Genomic DNA, 15,633 nt, shown 5'->3' on the forward strand with positions numbered 1-15,633 from the left:
ACCATCCCAATTTGATGAAGGCCTTATTAATATCTATTACGTAGCTTCTTGTAGGAAGGAAATATATCTTCTACTTCTTTTATATCATGTTAATCCCTTGAATATATAGGCCAATCTATTTTTCAAAGGAGCTTTGTCACAAAAAGCACTCAAAGAATATTTGTTGAAAAATTATCATATTAAGCTCTCATACTTGAGCTTGATGTCTGAAGAAGGACTATTCAGTAATAAAGGTGACCACCAGGACAACATCAATCATTCAAATAATTACTGACCTCCCTTCACTGTTTCAACTACCAAGCCAGTACATGTGCTCACTTAGAATTCTGATCCCGTGAAGCTTTAAAAGAGATAGTACTTATAGTATATATCTACTGCTTATTTATAGAGTTTCTTTGCACTTTCATTAGCTATTATCCAACCATAAGTTCTGCCCTTGTTTATAATTATAAGTGCCTGGAACAAGGCACGTTTTTTAAAACAAGAATTTTTTCCCCTCCAAATCTCTCAAGTAAACTCTGGAATTAGATACAAGATTATTAATTGATCTGACTTAACAACTGTTACCAGGAAAATAAGAATAGGAGATTAAGAGCAATTAAGCATAAGAGTTTGTTAGTTTTTTTAGGAAGCTTTTAACAAGCTTTTAACAAATCAAAACAACACTATTCAAAGGCTTCAAAACACACTAGCCTATTAGTAAAAGAACAATACCAATGTTGAAACCAAACAATTTTTAGTCTTTTAGGAATCCTCTTCTTCATTTAAGAATACCCACATTCCCAGGGGAATTAACTTGCTTTGACACTTTCTTTTGATTTAGTAGCCAATGCCGGTTTAACAAAAAAAGGGATTTCAGATTTTGCCTTACACTAGATTATTCAAGAAGAACAAATACAAAGCCACAAATGATGAAAACGCCCTTACTGCTGGAATATATAAATATAATGTGGGTTATCAGGTGAGAATTACAGAAAAGGACAGCAATATTATAAAAGCTATAATGGGAGTCTTCACAAATGACAATTTCTAAAAGTTAATACATAAAAGTTTCAAGAATTAGAGTTAAGTTGAAATAAAATTAAAAGACCAGTGAGTTGTGTATAATTACATGTAAAATAAGATCTCTTAATTTTATTTTTATGTAATAAAACAGTATTACTAATGGGATGAGTACTTAGAAGGGACATAACATTTCAGGAATATATTTTGTCCTCTATTCACAGAAAGGTAAAGAATCTTGGAACATGTTTCAGGAGAAATGGGCTTTTATATATTTAGCCTTTATTTATAACATAAAAATACAATATTATATTATTAATAAGTCTGGAACATCTAAAACAATGTATTCTAAACATAAATCTTTACCCTATTTTAAAGATGGGAACTTGGAAAACTAGAAAGAAGATAGCTAAGACATTTTCCAAAGTACTTGCTGTAGACTTTCTAGAACAGGTTCTATACAGAAAAATAAAAAAAAAAGAGTTCCATGAGCAAATAAGTTTGTGAAGCAAAATGCATTACATCTCTCTCTCTGAGATTTAAAATATATACTAACTTGTTAAGGACTCAAAGAAGTCCTTTAATCAAAAAGTGTACTTAATTTTTTTAACCTAGCATTTTCCAAATTTATTTAACTATGAAGCAGAATTAATGTTCTCATAATACACTTTAGAAAACCCTGAGCTAGACAGACCAGGCATGAAAAGGTATGTACAGAAAAATAATGACTTTTGTATTATTATAATGATCTAAGCTGCTTAACTAGAGCCTCTTCCTTTACTCAAACTATATGCTTTTTTTTTTAAGGCAAATAAAATGTACTCACTGTTGCAGTACTTCCTTTCCCTTCTGAATGGAGCTCTCAGCCAATGACAGGCAGCTAAGGGAGTTATTTCAAGCCAAGGTGTAAAACTCTTGCCAGTAGTTCCCAAGTTTAATGGAACTGGAAGCTCTATAACACCAGAGTATTTCTCCCAAGAAATCAACTCCACTCTTTTCCTAGAGTTGTGACAGTGAAGCCTATTGCACATGGTTTTACAATAAATAGCAAAGGTTCAGTAAAGTTTAGGAAATTAGAATCAGTAGGGAGGTAGTCCACATACACCAAGAGATATCTACCTACTAAAGGTAAAAAGAACATAAAGTTAAAAAAAGAAACCAAAATGATAAAATGATGTCTAGGAAATAGAGTGAAGACAGAGAGAGATGATTAATAAAATGACAAAAGGAAGAATATAGAAAAATAGTATCAAGTAGAGACATAGAGATGACCACGTAAGATTAAAGAGAACGGACAACCGATGACTCACTATGTATGCCATCAGATATGCATCCTAAGTCCCCTTTTTGCCCATCACCATCAAAGTTCACAACCACTGACTTCAGAGGAGGAGAGAGACACTGCGGGAGCTCTACGTGAAAGGGAATCAAGTCTATGGTGCAATGAGCAACATTACTTTTCTGCTTTTTTTAGGTGCAGATGGAAGAGGTTCAGAAATTCACTAGAAACTAAAACAAAATTGTGTCTATTTTTTTTTAATTCAAGAAGATTTATAAAAATCTTTAAAACATACCGAATGAGTGTCTAGTCAAGGCAGATACCCAATATAAGATTAGCAACTTTGGGAACAAAGAAATAAAACAAAACAAAAGCATTTCTCAGATTAATTTATTTTACTACTTTATTTCCTATGCAATGAGTATATTAGCGAGTCTTTTGCATATATATGCAAAGGAATGGCAAAATTCAGTGCAGTTTGAAATTACAGTTTTAAAAGTCCCAATAAACAAAGTAAATGAAAAAAACACAATTTACACTTAGAAGAGAACAAACCCTGGGTCTACTGAATCAAAAATGTCAAGGAAAAAAAATAAGTTCAGCTGACAATCCCAGCCCCCTTCAGCTGCAGATCTCACCATGATGCCTCCCTAAGACTACTTTGAAGGAAAAACCAAAATTATATAATACTCAGCATAAATCTAAAGCATCATAAATTTACTTCTTAATTAACCAACATCATAATTCAGGAGCCCATACTTAAGGTTGCAATAATAAAGGGGAGACTTAGAAGATAGAATATTCTTAATATCTACTGATATTATTCACGTACACACACAAAAAATGCTGTGGATTTTTCAAAAAGTTACACTAACTTGATATTTAATATCAATATTTAAATAATTTAAGGTTTAAATTGTTTTATGAACTGTAATTAAGGTTAGAAACAAATCAGAGTAGTATCGTTGAAATAACTTTAAAAAGAAAGTGCATCTCAGGTAATATCCTGCCATGTTATTTCACTTTAGGAATTATTTCACCTTCAGAAAAAAGGAACATGAAATGATAATATAATCTGTACTTTCATTGTTCAATAAAGGAAAACTCAGATTACCCAAAAACCTTTTAAAGATATTTTTATATACAGCCCTTTGAATAGATTACAATATACTAAATTATCACATATCGAAATTCAAACAATACTTTTGAAAAAGTTCTTAAAATAGCATATTACTTTATTAGTATTAATTTAAATCGTGAAATAAAATGTCTCTATTGAATAACGTAGCCAAGTCAAAACTAGATCCCAAGGTTTTCATAGTAATCTGTTAGGTTTAGCTATCACAAACTGAATTTGGACTTCGGGGGTAGACATCAACATTATTTAAGTTGACATATCTATGCATATGACATGCATTATGAATGAATCATCTCTCCCTCTATATCAACAGCTTTCCTATCTCCAGTAAAAGTCTTTTTGTATAAATCCACAACCTCCTGTGGGAATTGTGAAAGGCTGGGTAATAGATGAAGAAATAAATAAAGCATATCAAATACAACCAAGTTTTATTCAAACAAAATTTAAAGATGTTGCATGGAAAAAAAAAAAGATATTGCACGGAATCCCCCAAATTCTATCACTGTGATTTGAAATTATATTCTTAAATGGGGCTAAACTAGCTGTACAGTTTCATCTGATTTACTCTATGTTTATGCAGCAAAAGAAAATAAGCACTGCCCATATGACAATCTTTGAAAGGAAAGTTTTCCAAAATATGTATGGTGGAAGAAAATGTACTTCAGTGACCTTAATCAAATTATGCTTTTAGTGCAGAAATTTAAGTATGGCAAATTATACCCACTAATTTATTTAAGAATTTATCAGCAAGAATGAAAAACCTTCTGGACTGTGATCAAATAGATGCTTGCACTTTTTACTGGATACTAATTGGCAGAACCTCACTGTTACATAATTCTAATTTTCCTTTGAAGTTAACGGTTTCTATAACAATTGTCCTCTTTTTAATATCTATTATGATCTTGTGATATCAAACACAAACTAGATACAGCCTAATTTTATCACTATGTCATTAAAATCGCTAACATGATCTTGTTCTAATACATTTAGAATTCATTTTAACTCATTAATTTATATATTACCACTCTCAATCTCTTCCCTCATTAAATAGGTTACAGTTTTTTCTTTTTTTGCTATATGTTTCTTTTTAATATTTTTATTAATGGTAGAAGAGTTTATGGCTTTTTATGAATGTTATTTGAATTTGAAAAGGTAATTTCCAAATGTGCTACCCAGATGTCATTATAAAATAAATTGTGTGCAAAGTTACTTCAGAATTAAAACTTGAGATTGATAATTCTTTTTTAAAGTATGCTAAAACTGAGAAATATATAATTATTTAAAAAAACCCAACCCTCCTAAAAACAAATGTTACTCTTTAAATAGGTAAAATAAATAGATAAAAGCTTTTTAAATAGATAAAATTCATTAAGTCATACTTTCTTCTTCCATATAAATTTTATCTTTAAAGTAAGGTCGAATAAAATAACATTATTTAAATGAAAACTTCACTAAGCAAGATTTTCTCCACTTGTATTTTGTTTTAAAGCTTCAAGAGTTAAGAATAAAGACTCTCATGAAATATTTAAGTTTGTTTCACATTACTGGAACTACAGCTTTCTTCTAACTTTCTGCAGTTGGCAGGCATTTTTGTGTTTTATGCACTAGTGTATACCCCTCACCTAGAACAGCGCCTGGACCTAATAGACGTGTAATGGCTATGTGTTGAATAAATGAATACTCTACAGAAAAACACTTAAGGTAGGATGATCATCTAAAAGACAATAACAATCTATCCGTCACTTTCCAGAATTCCTGCTCAAGATGATGTGTATGTTAAGGTCCTAGAACTAACCATTATCTATACAATCATATTTTTTCTAGTTGGAACAACAGTGGAACAAGCATGATTTCCTGATACAAAGAAATAAATCCTATGAACTTTGAAGAAGAAAGTTTACAAAGTAGTACGTTCAAAACACAAAAGATTTGTCCAAGCAGCAGTTCCAGTGTATTTTACAGTAATTCCAAATTGCCTGTAGCGTCTTTTTACAGATTTCCTGGTATTAGTTTTAGAGTTAAAAGGAAGCAATTTGGAAAGGGCCTGCAGGGAATACAAACCACAGGTTTTCTTTGACCTTAACGTTTTCTCGTACAGTGATCAGAAATATAAAATAATATTATGGTTTTCTCTATCTATAATTTTACAAATAATATGAGACTCTAGAATGCTTCATTTACTTTGCTAAAATAAGGAAAATCCTACAATGTTCAAAGAACACTGAAAAACAACCTAGAACATTTATTCAGTTAAGAATGAGCTGTGAACCTAACATAATTTGTGATAATTAGAGAGTTCACTATAATAAAGACACTAAAATTAAGACAGAATATTTTATGATACTAAAAGAACCAGGGGAAATCTAGCTAGAACAAAAAAAGTCAAGGATGACTTACCAAAACTTTAGTTAATCATTTTGGAACATATATTTTTGCCATCTAAAATATTATCACTAAGTGAGCATGTTCTGGAAGTAAAAAGGTATATCCAGATAAAAAGGGAAAACAGATACTTGGTCTACAGACAGATTTAAGGCAAATAATTCCTAAACTTCGTGAGATAATATTAATGCTTAGAGTTAACTATTAACTTGATTTTTATTTTAATTTTCCATCCAAGGCACACTATTAACTTGGTCATTGAATCTCTTAATATTTCACGCTTTTCATTCATGATTTGTTCTTACACCTTTAAGAGAAAATACAGGCAACTGATTTCTATAAAGGCTTTTGGTTTATATGCAGACTTTTTGGGTTGTTTTTCCTGAAAACTATTTAAAAAATCTTCAATGAATGATCATTGCTACATTTAGGAAAACAAGAGGTTTTCCAAAATCTTGTGCCAATAATAAACATAAACCTTAGTAAAAGATACAATATCATTTCACAACTAAAAATAGTAATGTACCTATATAGTGCAAGAATAAAAAGAATTAAAGATTACACAATCCACAGTGTGAGTGAATAATTATGCTAAGGCTTCTAACAACATTGCTGCACCTTTGCAGCCTTTTAAAAGTCTGACTTGTCAATTAGTTACCTTCTTATTGGTATACTGAACGTTTTGGTTTTGATTAACTTAAAACCTGTTATAATTTCCCAGGTACAAAATGAAAAAGTGCTCATAGACCCAAACATTAATATTGTCATAGGCTAAGAGAACTCTAACTCTACATTAAATGTACTAACAGCTACTCAGACTGTTTTTCTTCACGGGCTTTTTATGTATATATGCACACATGTATCTTTAAAAAATGGAGATGGGTGAAGAAAAGTTAACCTGATGGCTTCTATATATGTCAAGAAGGAGATGCTTCTACAAGTCAATTCTTCATATAGATAAAGAAGAAAGGACCATCTTAGCCTCAATAATGATGTTCATGATCCAAAAATATTTGTTATATTAAATTATGCAAAATAATAAAACATCAACAATCATTTGATTATTTGTAAGTAGGAGAAAAGAAATGCTAGAATTTCCAAAATATTTAGTGATTCTATCCTGCTTCTTCCTGCAAAATATTTCAAACATCTTATAAAAGATTTTTAAGTTGACTACAGAAAATGTAAATAGGTAAAAAATAGCACAATAAAGCATAGATGAGTATTCATAAATGGGTAGAAAGAATATGAAAGTATTGCTGTGGCTCAGAACAGAATCACTACATGGCCTGTGACATCTGATAAATTTATAGTCCAGCTAAGTTTACACAGACCTAAAATCAGTTATAAAGCAATGAGGACTATTAAGGAGGAAAAACAAAAAGTCACTGACTTTAGAAAGAAAATTATCACTTCAATACCAAACATCTCTAAATGGAAGAGCTACAGTAAGGAATGACAAACAAGCTCATCAGTATGGCCACCCTAGAATGGAAAAAGGAAGTAGAGAAGAAACAAAGTAAGAAAACAAAATTTTTTCAGAAAGAGAGAAAAGAATAAACTTAATCTCTTATTAAACCTTCTAAAAAAATTTTTTAAAAACCCAAATAACATAAACATTCTATTTTGAATCTTGACTGTAATGGCTAAAAATATTTGGGAACACACAATAAACAGCAAACCAAGACTCAATTTCTAGAAATATAGACCCAATAAGTAATTACTTTTACCATCAAAACTAGATTAAGATGTGAGTATTAACGGAAAAAAGAGAATAAAAATAGTCATCATATGAGAACCAGAAGGGCAAAAATATGGTTATGTCAAGTTTCTCCAAGAAAAGAAAGACTTAAATTAGATATTGATGGTATTTCAGTCTTTTAGGGAAAAAGCAACTAAACTTTAGAGAATGAGAGTGAGGGAAAGGATCTCCTAACTAAACATGAGTCATGAGTAACATTATACTGTAAAATATGAAAAGATAAATTATCTAGAAAATAGTTTCCCTAGAATAAAAAAGCAAAGAATAAAGATCCATGGCCCCAAATATGATTACAGGTACTAGGTTTTTTGTTTTATTTATCATTTTTGGAGGGGAGGGGGCAGAGGGTATGATACTGAGGATGTGACAAAAATGTAAGACCAAAACTAAACTAAACTGAAAACAGCTCATGAGAAAACAATGTACGCTTCAATGATGAAGGCTACTGTCTGGATGATATAATTTTCTAGTATATTTTGATATTTTAGGGAAATAGCAACAAATTAGGCTTCTAATGATAAGTTTATTAACAGCTACTCACAAATTGGAGAACAAAAATTTTAAAAACTTTATAAAACTAATCCTAATATACTTTGTCCTCCTATTTTTGCCTAAATGTAGTTGGGAATCTATCTATATAAAGTCACTTAAGTACTATATAAAATGGACTCCATGAGGCCAATACGTTCTAAATTACATCATCAAAATTACCACACAGCCTTGACATAACATTTGGCAATAAAATTAATCAAATTATTATTAAACAGATATTTATAATTAATCTGTACATATGTATATGTGTAGTAAATGCAGTGTGGATTCATATACAATTTAAAGTGTTTTTGTTAATTTTACATGTAACTAAAATAATAAAGAATATAGATGTATCCAACAGGGATTTAAATTTGACAACTGCTGGACATTATTTAGTTAAATTTAAAGTAAAAAACTGGGAAAAAAGCAAAATATGCATAAAAACCCATCTTACACATACAAATTTTTGGCAAACATGTAAATACGGGTACCCATTTCCAAAGCATAATATAACAAAGCATTATACAAGAAAAGTAATTCCAATGCAATCATTTTTATTGTCGTTCAGTAATTATTAAATTAAATTCTTACTCTAGGGGCAACCAGTTTTAAGCAAATTCAAAATATTTTTCCACTTGCAATTTTGTATAACTATGACTAATCTTTTAGAACCATGTATTTACTTGAAAACAGCTTATGCCTTTGTACAGAATTTGGATCACGTACCCATGCCTCTGTTTGAATGGGCCTGATGTTGCTTAGTAGCACCTCTTCATAATTTCCATAATCAATGAATTTAACAACTGCTGTCATACCTGAAGAATGAAGAGCTTCAACTTCTGCTCGGTAAAACTGAGGAGACAAAAATGAGTTTTAAATATGACAATCAGTAATGTCTACAAAGAGCAATATTTAATGGAAATGTAAATACTCAAGGTGTTACAATGTGCAATATTTTTTTGAAAGTTCATTATTTTAAAATTAACTATTTTATTGAGATATAAGTGACATATAACATTGCATTAGTTTTAGGTGTACAACATAACGATTTGACGTATGCATATATTGTGAAATGATTACCGCAATAAATTTAGTTATGACCATCACCAAACAGTTAATCAAAATCTTTTTCTTGTAATGAGAACTTTAAGATTTACTCTCTTAGCAACTTTCAAAAATATACAATATTTTTAAGAAAATAATTTCTGAGAGGATATTTTTAAGAAAGAAAACTTACCTTTGGATAACCATAAATTGACTAAAAACAGAGGTCTCATCTATTTAAGTTCTGACACATACTGAGCAGTAGTAACATTTCGGGACACAACTAAGAAAGCCAGCAGAGAAGAATATTCACATGCTCATGGCTGTAAAAAGAACTAGCGTTATGTTTTGTGGTTAGCCATTGAAGCCGTCTGACTAACGTTTGTAAGACAAACTAATCAGAATATACAACCATGGAGCAATTTATCTAAAAAATAGGAATATATGACAAAAATAAATGTCAAGGAAGAAGAATCACCGCTGCAGTCACCACAGGCAGCTGGGGTGAAGCAGGGATGCCAGGCAAGGAGCAAGCACGTTACTTATATCCAGGATGGATAGGATTTGAGACACTGCAAGACCAGACACTATTATTTTATCAGTTTACCCAGTGTTACTTGGCTCTGCAAATAATGCACATTAGCAAACTCACACGGAACTATTTATATAACAACCACAATTTTAAAATTTATCTGTTAAGGTAACTGGGAGTAGGACAACTGGATGGAGTATTCCTCCACTACAGGTCAACCCAACTTATAGGTGTGGATGTTGCTTAGTGAAGATGAACTGGAAATGAAAAACTACTTTTTTTTGACGTTGAATTTTATTTTTTAACATTCTAAGAAAGGTTTCTGGAATATATCTTAAGTAAGTAGTAAAAAAAAAAACGTATAAGATGTTTATGCAGCATCGGGAAAACTGTTTACTTTTAAGGAATATTTTCTTCAACCTAGGGAAGTTGGATGTTCTACTATAGCACTATCTACTCTAACACTATCTCTTAATCGGCTTACCAGAAGCAGAAAATGCTACCTGCAACAAAAATTCTTATTCTCCATATCCTTCTAAAATATGTTACCCTGGGTGTACCAGGAAAGAATCTGTTTTTCCTGATTAACTAGTATACTGCATACTACAAAGTTTATTAAGTTAATCCATGGGGTTCCCTTCCCAGGTCTGGATACTAGCAAGTTTAGAGATACCATGCTGGAATTCTCTTTATCTCAGGATTCTTGATTCACAGTCACATCTCTCCTTTCCTCCTTTATTTCTTAGCCTCACAATTCTGCGTTCTATGAATTGTTGTATTTCTGGACCTATGCTTCAATTGTAAGCTTCTGAGATAATTATGTCAGTTTACATAAGTTCAACAAACAATGAATCCTAATATACTTTAGGGAAACAAATAAGTCGACATCCTTTTTAGGAACTTAGCGTTCAATAACGACAACCCGTTTGAAAAATGACTTCTATATAATGCAGAAAATACTGTAATAAAAGTGTATTCATACTGCACTTAATAAGGTTGAGGAGTTTGGGAAGTTTCCTGGGACAGATAACAATGGATACAGTCTTCAAGGATGATGAGGATTTAGCTAAGTAAAGAACTGAGGAGGGTGCCCCAGGGAAAGTTACGGAGACATATAAAACATAAAGATGAGCACAGGAAATTACAAACAGTTTAAAATTAATAATGGCATAATGAGAAGGATCAACCAATAGGAAATTAGACAGGACAAGAAGGGAAGGGTCAGATGACAGAGGCTCTATACACATGCTAGAGTCTGTATTTATCGTACAGGTAAAAGATTTTAACTAGGAAGAATGACAAGGTCTAAGACCAGGATCATGGTGGTGGCAGTTAAGATGACATATTTAAGAGGAACAAGGTTTAAGGCAATAAGACCAGTTTGGAGGTTGTTACAGTATTCCAGTTGAGAGGGCAGAAAGAGCTGAACTAGTTATGGCAGTCTAGAGGAAGAATAATTGTCCTAAATTCTCAAATCCTTCAATGGAAACAAAGCTTGAGAGAAGGCAAGATAGTGTGATTTTTTTTTTAAATGAAAGACTATACTAATTAATTATCTCCAAAACATCATTATAATGCAATTAAGATTACAGTTTCTTAGTGACAGCTATAGTCAATGCCTTTTCTTAAATCTTTACCCTGGTCCCTGGCTAGAAAGTTGGAAAGTTGCCTACTCTTGACAAGACATTTAAGAGCTCTCTCTTAAATAGGGCCATTTCAGAAGATAATTAATCCTATCTCTCTCAAAGGGTGAATATCTTATTTACCTTATTTGCTTAACGGTATAATCTATACAGAGCCCAGAGTCCCTCACTCTAAATTGAAAGCATACACCCAATTAAAATCAAAGTAATCTCCTTAGAAGATCATTCAATTATTCTAAGAATACTCCAAAAGCTCAAAACATTTTGGGAATTGTTACGTACTGTCTTTCAGAAGCTGTATGATGTTATTTTGAATATATTCGGGTGAGGCAATTAATGGATTCAGTATTATTGATTTTTCGAAACCATTACAATTAAAAGTAAAGCTTTATTAATAATCTTATCAGGTATGTGAACCTGCTGGGTAACAGCACAGCTAGAACTATCTGATATATCCCAAAGACTTGACACTTAGCAGCTACTCAATTATGGTTTTTTGAATACTCAATATTTGTGGAAGAACTTGTCTCCCAAATCTAATATTTGAATATCTGTAGGTCTGTTATTACTTTCTGTTGCTTTATTTGTTTCTGGTCATTTATATTTTCTCTCTGTATTTTTAACCATGCCTCATAATTTTTTACAGGATGCCAGACACTATAGATGAAATATTGAAGAGGTTTCTGAAAATGTTATTTTTCCCAAAAAGAGGATTATGTTTTCTTTTGGCAGGCAGACAGAGTACAAGCAGATATCCTTAATCCTATAAAGAGTTGGTTTTAGGCTTTGTAATGGTTTGTTTGTATTAGTTTCGCAATTAATACTAGGGCATGATCCTTGTGGGATTTCAATGGAAAGCCTGAGTTGTTTACCAAGCCTTTCAAACATTATTGGACTTGAACTCCAATCTGAATTTACTTCCTCTGCTCGCCAAGGTCACCAACAACCCCAAATTGTCCAGTACAGAAAAATATTTTTCCATCCTCATCTTAAGCAACCTTTCACAGATGCATCAGACACAAGTGGCCACTTTCTCTAAGGTAGACACTGTTAGCTCTATAAACCAAGACTGATTTCCAACTACTTCACCTTTTCTTGCCTCTACCATGAGGGAGAAACAGCCTGAACCCAAGTACTCCTCCACTACCCAAATCAAAAAGTTGCTGTATTTTGGAAAGTGAGTGGTCTGAGTTGCAAGAGTAAGAGTCTGGACAGTGAAGAACATCTGTACTTCTTTTCTAAGCCTCCCTGCTAGCCAGGGAGTAGCCATGTGAAATAATTCCAACCAATGACTTTGTCTGTTGGTATTTCTGTGAAGGCTTGTGCTTTTCTAGAAAAAAAGAAAAAACTACAGCAAGTGCTGTCTCCTCCCCTCCTTCTAGCCTTGAATAAAATCTTGACAGTAGAGATGCTGCTCCTAGACAAACATTATCTCACATTCACATAAAAACCTTAAAAGACCATGCCATCTAGTTATACCACCATGAACCCCTCCCTCCTTGCTGTTATCATCAGGTAACACCTCACACTGTGCTTATGCCTCATTCACTGAACACAATGGGGTCCAGTTCCTGATCCGAAGGCCTATAGTGTCCTTTAAAAAGACTTAAGCACATTCCCTAGTCTCAATTTTAGCTCCCTGAAATCTTCAGTTAACTTTACCTCCACCACTCCTTTTAGCTACACATACACACACTCTAATGGGCACATCCTTACCTTATCAACTGAAACTAATCTACCTATGAAATCTTTATTTCAAATATTTTTTCCTTTGACTTGATCCTTATATCCACCCATGTCCCTCACACTATAACTCTTTTATCCTTGTTTTTATTACCTTGCTAATATCTCCAGTCCTCTAACCACCCTATTTTTTCCTATATAAGTGCCTCCTTCAGAATTAACTAATTAACAGAGTCAACAAATAATTACAAAGTCACTACACTGTGGGAGGAGCAGAGCTGCAGAGGAAAATTAGAAGACATAATTCTGCCTTCAAGGAACTTAAAATTATTGGGGAGGGGGGGCGGGCGCCCCGTCCCATGGCACAGTGGTTGAGTTCAGCGTGCTCTGCTTCAGTAGCCTGGGTTAGAGGGTTCAGATCCTGGGCACGGACCTACACCACTCATCAAGCCATGCTGTGGCAGTGACCCACATACAAAATAGAGGGAGACTGGCACAGATGTTAGCTGAGGGCTAATCTTCCTCAAGAAAAAGAAAAAAGAAAAATTATGGTAGGGGAAAGAGCTATCAATCTAGGAAGCAAAACCAAAAATATTTACAAACTGTGGTAAGTTTTAGAAAGTGAACAAGGCACTGATTGAGAAAGACAACAATGTAGGAGGAAGAGGGGGCAAGTCGAAGAAGGCTTCTTCTAGGAAGCAATGTTTGAGCCAAGCCCTGCAGGATGAGAAGAATAGTTGGCAGAAGAGCATGTTGGGCAGAAAGGAAAACAAGGCCCTTCTCTCCAAGGGTCCCTCTGTCCCATTCCCCTTCCTGTTCTCACTGTGTTGGTCTTCTCCCTCTCAGCCAGGCTCTTTCACCTAATGCACCATAATCCTTGACCTCATCTTCAGTCCTTCCCTTCCCTTCCCTTCCCTTTTCTCCACAATTTCCCTCTTTCCCTTTTAGCCAGTATATAACATAGAACTAAAGAATATTTAAATTATTGGTTTAATAATTATTAAATTATTTATTATTAGCTAAATAATTAAATTTTCTACTCTTAATTTTTTAAAAAATGTAGGCTGATTGTGTATATTTTCTTTAATTTAAACAAAATCTGCAGAATTTAACTTGGTGCCAATCAACTGATTTTCTTCCTTGTGAATCAGTATACTTTTACTAGAAAGAAAAGCAAACATATTAATAGTTCAGTTGATAAGTGAAATAATTTATCAACTTCATTTAATCACTTTTACAATACCTTCCTGATATATAACCTAATCAAGCCTAACCTACCCAAATCTTATGGGACTGATCCTCCCTAAGCATCCATAAAAAATATTAAATATTTTGTTTTTCCCCTTTTATAAATTATACATTCATAAATTTGTTCAAAGACTTTAAATAGGTACAACTGTAGAACAAAATTCACAGTCCCCATGCAATGGCTTTCTATAGTCTCACCAGAATGTTACATTTAGTAATATTAGTTTATAATATCTTTACAGCATGCATACCTTGTTGTCTTCCCAATAAAGTGCAAAACATTCATCTCCAGGTTTCCACAGTTTTGCATACTCCATAGGAATAGATGATTCTAGTACTTTTTCTGGTTTAATTGGCCCAGACCTTCTTTTGGGTCCACTATTGTAAAATATTTTATCATCATAGGGTGTAGCTGTGATGGGTCCTGCTGGCTTAATAGGTCCCACTCGCCTTCCCTTCGGTGGCATTTCTGTTTCTCCATTTGGAACACTAATGAAACTATTAGTTCGGACAGGATTCTGGTAATCAGTATTTACATTAAAATGTTTTTCAATTTTTATACCACTGAAAGCTTCATTATTTATTGTTCTTGGCTTCCTGTCATAAAAATGATCAGGATTAGCTGTTTGGTTTTCTCTTTTCCCACGTTTTTGACTATTAAAATCTACGGATTCTTGAGGAAGTGGATTTTCTTTTGCCTCTGCATAGGATAGACCTTTTCCCGATCTGCTTTGCATAGAGTTATCCCTTCTTTTAAAAGCACCATCATTGTGCTGAGAACTTGAAGGGTATGAAGTATCCTTAGTTCTATCATATCTAGAATACGGTCTATCACACTTGACTCTCTCTTCAGCCCATACTTCAGAGCCTGCAGAAGTACTCGGTCTTTCAGAACCTCTGTTTCTAGGTAATCCACTGCCTTCTAAAAATGACTTTGAATTCTGGGTGTCTCTTTGAAAACGAGGTGGTTTTTCATTTCTTGACTGTCTGGTATCATTTCGAGGAAGATATCTTGGTTGATTATTATCTTTTACTCCATTTTGCTCAGCATTTGACAATCTGTGTTGTCCCTGATGAAGCTGCTGTGGCTGTGATTTAGGTTCTGAAAAGTAAAAGTATATATATTCATATTAAAATGAAGACTAGGCTTTAATACTTAATTATTTTAAAATGTCTAAAAATTATTGCATTAAAACAAAATTATCAAACTACTACTTTAATACCTTCCACTGTCTTCCCACCTAATTATCTAATTCCCTTTCTGCTTCCCTAGCGTTTTGTATTTCTAACGTACAGTTTTCCTGGTCAGCCAGATTAGTGAAGTAAAGCAGTGATACAGACCATGAAAAAATGGTAGATAATTCAAAAGCAATTTGTCTTTGTCAC

At 32.9% G+C, this 15,633-nt stretch overlaps 1 protein-coding gene across 5 annotated transcripts in view; it reads right to left on the reverse strand.

Moving 5' to 3' along the window:
• The window catches only part of TDRD3 (tudor domain containing 3), a 172,239-nt gene that overhangs the window by 27,971 nt on the left and 128,635 nt on the right, over positions 1-15,633 (reverse strand). For 4 of the 5 annotated variants that reach the window (XM_046664420.1, XM_046664419.1, XM_046664422.1 and 1 more), the window contains 2 exons: positions 14,499-15,349; positions 8,824-8,949 (listed from right to left, as the gene is read on the reverse strand). In XM_046664420.1, the coding sequence (XP_046520376.1) occupies positions 8,824-8,949; positions 14,499-15,349 (977 nt within the window). Of the gene's footprint in view, positions 1-1,828; positions 7,287-8,823; positions 8,950-14,498; positions 15,350-15,633 lie in introns of those variants that run through there. The other variant, XM_046664421.1, reaches the window with a different exon arrangement.

This window comes from Equus quagga, chromosome 6, assembly GCF_021613505.1.
Source record: "Equus quagga isolate Etosha38 chromosome 6, UCLA_HA_Equagga_1.0, whole genome shotgun sequence".
Classification (NCBI taxonomy): domain Eukaryota; kingdom Metazoa; phylum Chordata; class Mammalia; order Perissodactyla; family Equidae; genus Equus; species Equus quagga.